This window comes from Rhinopithecus bieti, unplaced genomic scaffold (genome assembly GCF_001698545.2).
Source record: "Rhinopithecus bieti isolate Rb0 unplaced genomic scaffold, ASM169854v2 scaffold_5889, whole genome shotgun sequence".
Lineage (NCBI taxonomy): Eukaryota > Metazoa > Chordata > Mammalia > Primates > Cercopithecidae > Rhinopithecus > Rhinopithecus bieti.
In genome coordinates this window covers 889,604-898,460 of record NW_016805277.1, presented here as the reverse complement: position 1 = coordinate 898,460, position 8,857 = coordinate 889,604, and the positions used below count along the sequence as shown (strand labels likewise).

Genomic DNA, 8,857 nt, shown 5'->3' with positions numbered 1-8,857 from the left:
TGTGACATTAAAACACATACACTTTTAAAAAATTATTCATTAAGTCTTGATTTCTGTCATTTCATTTTGAACCAGGGTAATGAAGAATAATTATAATTTAAGTCTATTCCTCTGATTTGGGTTAAAGATTATAAGCACACATTTTTCCTGATTCCATAATGAATCTAGTATCTAAAGGGTTGTAAATCATCCTTAAAGTTGTCACTTCCTTAATCCCTGAGAAGATACTAGTGGTCTTCAATTGCACATTGCACATGTTTACTCTTTTGCTGCTTTTTTTTTTTTTTTTCCAAACAACGTTTCCCGCTGTTGTCCATGCTGGAGTGTAGTGGTAGCACAATCACGGCTCACTGGAGCCTCGACCTCCTGGGCTCAAGTAATCCTCCTGTCTCAGCCTCCCAAGTAACTGGGACCATTCATGCTTGGCTAATTTTTTGATTTTTTGTAGAGACAGGATCTTGCCATGTTACCCAGGCTGGTCTCGAACTGGGCTCAAGCAGTCCTCCTGCGTTGGCCTCCCAAAATGCTAGGATTACAGGTATGAGCCATTGTGCCTGGCCTACTTTTGTTTCTTGAAAAAAAAAAATCATTTAGCCAGCTGACATATGCAACATTTTAGTAATTGTAGATCATTACCAAATTTATATTTTGAAAACAATTATAAGATATCTATCTATTGGTGCCACTTTTTCTCTTTAACTGATAGGCATCTTCCTGATCATTTGCTTACATTTGTTGAATAATCTCAAATAGAAATGAAAGTTTTTTTTGTTTTGTTTTTGAGATCTAGTTTCACTCTGTTGCTGAGGCTGAAGTGCACTAACATGATCTACAACCTCTGCCTCTGGTTCAAGCAATGCTCATGCCTCAGCCTCCTGAGTAGTGAGTAGCTGGGATTACAGACATTGCTACCATGCCTGGCTAATTTGTGTAGTTTTAGTAGAGATGGTGGTTTCACCATGTTGGCCAGGCAGGTCTCAAACTCCTGACCTCAAGTGATCTTCCCGTCTCAGCCTCCCAATGTGCTGAGATTAAAAGTGTGAGCCACTGCGGCCCACCTGAAAGTTTGTTTCATTTGAGACAAGATCTCACTATGTTGCCCCTGTTGGAGTGCAGTGGTGTGATCAGGGCTCACTGCAGCCTCGCCCTCCCAGGCCCAAGCAATCTTCCCACCTCAGCCTCACAAATAGCTGGGACCACAGGCATGTGCCACCATCCCTGGATAATTTTTTTTTTTTCAGAACAGAGTCCCACTCTGTTGCCCAGGCTGCAGTGCAGTGATGTCGATCTTGGTTTACTGCAACCTCTGTCCAGCCCCCTCACTGGTTCAAGCGATTCTCATGCCTCAGCTTCCCAAGTAGCTGGGATTACAGATGTATGCCTCCACACCTGGCTAATTTTTTGTATTTTTAGTAGAGACAGGTTTCACCATGTTGGCCAGGCTGGTCTCGAACTCCTGGCCTCATGTGATCCACCCACCTTGGCCTCCTGTAGTGCTGGGATTACAAGCGAGAGCTACTGTGCCTGGCCTGGGAATTGAAGTTTCTTAGTGTTTGGAATAGTTTAAAACGTTTTTTATTTAGAAATTTCTGGGTTTTCAAATGTATATGGATTGGCCGGGCACCATGACTCATGCCTGTAATGCCAACACTTTGGGAGGCGGAGGCGGGTGGATCACTTGAGGTCAAGAGTTTGAGACCAGCCTGGCCAACATGGTGAAACCCTGTCTCTACTGAAAAAAAAAATACAAAAAATTAGCCAGGAGTGGTGGCGGGCGTGTCTGTAATCCTAGCTACTTGAGAGGCTGAGGCATGAGAATCACTTGAACCCAGGAGGCAGAGGTTGCAGTGAACTGAGATCGTGCCACTGCACTCCAGCCTGGGCAACAGAGTAAGACTCTGTCTCAAGAAAAAAAAAAAAGGTATATGGATTAAAACTAGAGTGACAAGGATGGTTGTTTAGAGGTGACATCTTGACTATGTTACCTAGTAGTTTTTTCATTCAATTAGTTCTGTAAATGGATATGTGTCATCACAGTTGGCACTAAAAACAGCAAGAGGGTTATAAGATATTCAATATTGGGTTAGTAAGTCAAGTCACAGTCAAAATCTGCTGCTTTGGAAGACAGGTTAGTTTACTGAAAGTGATGTATTGGAACACAGACTATAGTCATTTCTTTCACCTGTCTAATAGATAAAACCTTCCAGCCAGGCGCAGTGGCTCATGCCTGTAATCCCAGCATTTTGGGAGGCTGAGGCAGGCAGATCACTTGAGGTTGGGAGTTCGTGACCAGCCTGACCAACATGAGGAAACCCTGTCTCTAATAAAAACAAAATCAGCTGGGTGTGGTGGCGCATGCCTGTAATCCCAGCTACTCAGGAGGCTGAGGCAGGAGAATCGCTTGAACCTGGGAGGTGGAGGTTGCAGTGAGCCAAGGTCATGCCATTGCACTCCAGTCTGGGCAACAAGAGTGAAACTCCGTCTCAAAAAAAAAAAAAAAAAAAAAAAAACCTTCTTCCAGTACAGACTTGATGTGAATTTACTATAAACATATTGTGGTGGAGTAGGGGTGATGCACACCTGTAATCCCAGCACTTTGGGAGGCCAAGGGAGACAGATTGCTTGAGTCCAGGAGTCTAGGAGTTTGATACCAGCCTAGGCAACATGGCAAAACCCTCTCTGTGAAAAACACAAAAGTTAGCTGGCAGGGTGGTGTGTGACTGTAGTCCCAGCTACTAGCTACTTGGGAGGCTGAGGCACAAGAATTACTTGAACCTGGGAGGAGGTTGCAGTGAACCGAGATCACACCACTGCACTCCAGCCTGGGCAACAGAACCAGGCCCTGTCTCAAAAAAAAAAAAAATATATAGTATTTATAACTATATAAATATATATAAATATTTAATATATAATATATTAGCTGCTAGGCCAATATGAATATTATATTAAGTTAACTATACAATATTCTAACTGTACATAGGCACATAGCAAATACATAAGTAGGCAACCAATATATATTTTATATAGTATGTAATATATATTATATGTATATATAAATATATATTTAAGCCAGTTAGAATTGTCATGTTAATGTGTCCTCTTAAAGGGGAGTTGGAAATAAAGTATCTTGAAGAGAGCTCTGGCCTAAGTGTCAGATCTCTGGACTCTAGTTCTAGGTTAGATTCCAACAAGGTTAGTGATCTAGGACTAAATATGTTTCCTGAGTCTCAGTTTTGTTACTTAAAATCAAGAAGTTTGAGTTTGTGATTTTAAAAATCTGTAACATTAATCTCGTAATTCTTTTTATTATTATTTTTTGAGACAGAGTCTCACTCTGTTGCACAGGCTGGAGTACAATGGTATGATCTTGGCTCAATGCAACCTCTGTCTCCCGGGTTCAAGTGATTCTCGTGCCTCAGCCTCCCGAGTAGCTGGGATTAGCACACACCACCACACTCAGCTAATTTTTGTATTTTTAGTAGAGACAGGATTTCACCATGTTGTCCAGGCTGGTCTTGAACTCCTGCCTTCATGTGACCCACCCGCCTCAGCCTCCCAAAGTGCTAGGATAACAGTCATGAGCCACTGTGCCTGGCCCTAATCCTGTGATTCTAAACAATATTCAAATTGTGTTAATTTCAGAAATTAAGGACTTATTTCCATTCACTTCTGCATGGCCTCATGCAGTTCCATGGCTTCAAGTACTGTGTATTATATATATATTCTATAAAATGTTGAGGATCCATATCTCTCCCATCTCTATTTGTAGCTGTTATTTCCTGGATGTCTAGTAGGCACCTCAAATATCACATGACTGAAACAAAATCAATGACTCTCTATTTCCTCCACCAAATCTGTTGCTCTCATACCTTTCTCATCTCCACAAATTCACCACAGTCCACAATAGCTCTGTTGAAAACCTGGCAGTCATCTTTTATTCCTTCCTTTCCCTCATAGCTCACATCCAATTTATCTATTGGCACATTGAGAGCTGCTTCCAGAATATACCCAGAATCTGATCATTTGTCAGTCTCCACTGTTTAAGCTACTGGTGGTTTCCTATGTCTTTTAGGCTGAAATTCACATTCCCTACCTGCAGCCCACATTTAAACAATTTACAGGGGGATTCCTAACCCTCCTTGGTGTCCATCCTGTCACTCATTAATTAGCTCAGGCCTTCTTACCTTTGGCATGGACTGCCAGACCCTCCGTCTCTATCCCTCTTCAATGTTTCTCACAGCTACCACAGGTGGACAGCAAGCCATGGTGGAAGGGGGGCAGGGGGAGCATAAACTCATCTTGGAGTGTCACTCGTTGGTTTGCTTTTTTTTTTTTTAAATCAACTATGTTGAGGTAAAATTTACATACAATAAGTCATGTACAGTTAAAGGGTACATACAATTCAGTAAATTTTTAAAAATGTGCAAATCTATTCAATGACCACCAAAATCAAGATAACAGAACGTTTCCATCATCTTTAGGTGTAAGAAAGTAAAATAGTACAGAGGCAAGTAAAGTAAAAATGTGAGCCTTTCTCCAACTCCATTATAGCTTCCTGCAAAAACAACTCAACATTTCTGTGTGTGTTCCATGAGACTAGTCATTCACAATACATATACAGTTTTTGGTGCCCAAACTCTTGAATAATGTTCTCAATCTTGACTGTACTTCAGAATTACCTGGGAAGCTTAAAAATTCCTAGTGCACAAGAAGCACTCCAGGCCAATTAAATCAGAACATAGGGGTGGAACCCAGGCTTCCATTTTATTTATCAATATTTTAGAGATGAGATTTCTCTCCGCTATCCAGGTTGGAGCGATCATAGCTCACTGCAGCCTCAAACTCCTGGGCTCCAGTAATCTTCTTGCCTCAGCCTCCCCAGCTCAAATGATCCTCCCACCTCAGCCTCCCAAGTAGCTAGAACCACAGGCGTGCCAGCACACCTGGCTAATTATTTTGCTTATTTTCTGTAGAGGGTCTCACTAAGTTGCACAGGTTGGTCTTGAACTCCTGGGCTCAAGCCATCCTCCTGCCTCGGCCTCCCAAGGAGCTGGGACTATAGGCATGAGCCACCATGCCTGGCCCTTTTTTGTGTTTATTTTATTTTAAGTTTCCCAGAGAGAGAATGTTGAGAACTAATCTTTTGCCAAAGTATTTTTAGCTCTTTGTTCTCTGCTAGGTTAACACCTACTCGGTCTTCAAATCTCACCTCAAAGTTCACTTCCCCAGGAAACGTTTTTTCTGAATCCCTCTCCAATGGTGGACTCTCCTTGCTGTATTACATCAGCTTGTGTTTTTAGTCAGGTCTATCATTATTATTATTATTTTCTTTGCAGAGACGGGGGCTACTTTGCCCAGGTCTTGAATTCCTGGGCTCAAGCTATCCTCCCGCCTCAGCCTCCCAAAGTGCTGGGATTTCAGGCGTAAGCCACTGCGCTGGCTTAGTCATCTCTATTTCCCCCGCTAGACTGTGAGCTACCCAGGATCTAGCAGAAGCCTGGCATATGACAACACATAAATGAGAGAATGTATACATGAATAAAGAACGTGTATGGAGAAGGTTGCCGCATTCTGTATCGCAAATGAAGGCAGACATCAGCCTGCCCAGGACGCCTCTTTGGCTCTGGTGCGAAACATCCTCCCGGGCTGCAAGGCGGAGTCGCTACGCTCCATCGCACTAATCAGCCGTGCGCAGGGGCCGGGAAGACGGGGCCAAGGCATCACCTTTCGAGGAGGCCGGCGCTGTGCGCCCTCCAGTCGAGAGGGGGCGCTGTGGAAGAGCGGTAGCTTCCGGTCGGCTTTTCTCTTCCTTCGGCTGCCGGCGCCAACACGTCCTGTTTTCGTTGGTCGCGCTGGGATGGCCGCCGCCGGTGTAGCTGTCGCTAGTGCTTAGCGCGGATCTTTGCCGGGCACTGAGGGCAGCGCAGTCTCCTTTTTGTCCCGTTCGCCTGCGCGTGGTACTCAAGGGCACCAGCATTCCCGCGGTCGGCAGCATGGGTCGGGAGTCACGGTGAGGCAGAGCACCGAGCGGGCTAGCGGGCGAACGGCTTCTTGGGGTCGTGAGAAGAGGCGGGAGTTGAGGTGGCCGCCCGGCCAGGCCTGGCGCGCCCCCACGTGCGGCCAGCGCTGCCCCGCGGGCATTGGAAGGGGTGGGGGACCTCGGCTGAGGGAATGATTGTGCTTGGGCCAGCGACGGCTTCTCCTGCACTACTATCAGAAGGTTCGAACCCCTGGAGCGGGAACAATCCTCCAGGACGTTAGTGATTGGGCACCACATCCCGCCACTTCAAAGGAGCCTGCCCTGATTACTTCAGTGGGAAGTGATCCCAGTTGGATTGCTTATTACTTGGCATTTCCAACATTTCCTCGACTCCCATCATTCTGTATTTTAGTTCTTTGTGCGCTTATGGTCTTTTCCCAAGTTACATGAAAGGAGCTTGTGGGCAGACATTTTTACCGCATCGACAGCACTGTACACGACTAGGCTTTTACTGGGCTACGATAAATACTTGTTGCGTGGGCATTTACTTCGCAAATAGATTTCGTATTTCTTTGTTACTTGCTTTTCTGTCCTTTGAAGTTATGGACTGTGAGCTCTTATTAGAACTATGAGATCTCATCACAACTTTAGATTGTTGATAGATTGTTAGGAACGTTGAGAATTTTATGTTAAAAATGACTATTTGCTATGTATTTAGCAATGACTGAAAGATATTTTATGTCTAGGAACAATGAAGGCTTTTGTTTTTAATGCTAACCGTTCTTTGTTGAGGTAAAATTAACAGTCAGGGAAATGGACAAAACGTAAGGGTAAAACTTGATGAAATTTAGCAAGTATATAAACCGTGTAATCATCACGTAGATGAAGATAAAGAATATTTCTTTAACTACAGAAAATTCCTGTAACGGTGTTTTAAATCTCCTGAAGGCTGCCCAGCCCAGAAATTTGGAAGTGATATTTATTTGACTCATTCTTCTCTCTCACTACCCACAACCTGTTAGGTTCTACATCCTTTCCCCATTCTGGCTGTCCCTGACTTAATTGAGGCCCTAATTATTTATTGTCCAGACTACTACACCTGTTTTAAATTGATTATTCTCTGAATTGATTGTCTTCCTTTGTTGCTCTCCTAATTGTTAGATTCCCTCACACTACAGCCAGAGTGACACTTCTGAAGTAGAGATAAGAACATGTCATGCCCCTGACTTAGTCTCCATTGGTTCCTACTGCTTCCAAGATGAAATTTAAACTCTGTGACAGCCTTCAAGGCCCTTCACAAGAAGGTGCATTCTAGCCCTTCAGCCTTCTCCTTTACCTCTCTGCTGTGCATGGCCTGTGCTCTACGTTTGTTCAGGGAATCATGAAAGGCCCAGAGGTGGGAAGGCTCAGGGTGTTAGAGAAATAGCTAAAAGCCCAATTTTCTACATGTGTAGGTTTCATGAAGGGTTTTTATCTTTTTTGAGAAGAAGTAGGAGGTGGGTCCTGAATAGGACTTGGGTCCAGAAAGTGGGTGGATTGTAGATTTTGAAGATAGCAGTTTGTTTGTGAACCTTTGAAGATTTTGAGTAAAAAGTGTGTAACAGAATCAGAATTCTCCTTAGCAGCAATGAGTAAGATTTAATGGAAAAGGGAATAGAAACAGGAAGACCACAGTCTTTAAGAATCTCCTAGGTAGATAAGTTTGATATAGAATAGTGACCGTTGGAACTCTGTGGAGGTGATATAATGTGAAGGGAATTACAGAGGTGAAATTGGTATTACTTGGTGGTTTTTTTTGTTTTTGAGACAGGGACTTGCTCTGTCGCCCAGGCTGGAGTGCATTGAAACAATCTTGGCTCACTGCAACCTATGCTTCCTAGGTTCAAGAGATCCTCCTACCTCAGCCTCCCGAGTAGCTGGAACTACAAGCGTGTGCCACCACGCTCTGCTAATTTTTGTATTTTTTTGTAGAGACAGAGTTTCACCATGTTGCCCAGGCTGGTCTCAACTCCTGAGCTCAAGCTCTCTGCCCACCTCGGCCTCCCAAAGTGCTGGGATTACAGGCATGAGCCGCTGTGCTCAGCCATTTGGTGTTTTATTTATTGTATCGAATGAAAGCAAGAGAAAAATATTGATGATAACTAATGTTTTGAGCCTAGTGACCGGAAGTTGGTATGATTAATGGTTTGGGGAGGGAAGGGTAACAAGTTTGGGTTTCTACAAGTTGAACTTGAGGTGCTTGAAAAATAATTAGGTGCACTCATCTCCTAGTGATCTTATTTATATGGCTTTAAATAAATAGCCTTTGTACACTGATGGCTGTCCAGTTTATATTTCTAGAGAAACGTCTTCCTTGAACTCCAGGCTAATTTTCAACTACATACTATATATCTCCACTTGGATACCTAATATTCTGATCCACTTTCTCCCTGGATCTGTTTCTCCCTCAGCCTTCCCATCTTAGTAAATGGCAACTGAGTGATTTCTCTCTTGCTGTCACACTTGACATTTAATTCATCATTAAATCCCATCAGTGCTAGCTTCAGGATATCCAGATTTTGATACTTCTCAAAATCTTTCCACCTTCCATTTTGATCTATGCCACCACTGTTTCATGCCTGGATGATTGCTGTAGTGCTGGTCTTTGCTAATCCTACCTATTCGCCTTTTGTCCTTGCCTCCCTTTGTTTGGTTTGTTCTTCTCTCAGCAGCCAGAAAAATACTTTAAAAACATTAGGCCAGGTACAGTGGCTCATGCCTGTAATCCCAGCATTTTGGGATTACATTAAGTGGGAGGATTGCTTGAGCCCAGGAGTTCAAGACCATCCTGAGCAGCATAGCAAGACTCCATCTCTACAAAAAAAAAAAAAAAAAAAA

The 8,857-nt window shown here is 43.5% G+C and overlaps 1 protein-coding gene across 1 annotated transcript in view; it reads left to right on the top strand.

Annotated features, from left to right (window-relative positions):
• Positions 1–5,836: 5,836 nt before the first annotated feature.
• Positions 5,837–8,857, top strand: part of DDX46 (DEAD-box helicase 46) — an 84,522-nt gene continuing 81,501 nt past the window's right edge. The window contains exon 1 of the mRNA XM_017871920.1: positions 5,837–6,010. Within this exon, the coding sequence (XP_017727409.1) occupies positions 5,994–6,010 (17 nt within the window). The 5' untranslated portion in view covers positions 5,837–5,993. The remainder of the gene's footprint in view (positions 6,011–8,857) is intronic.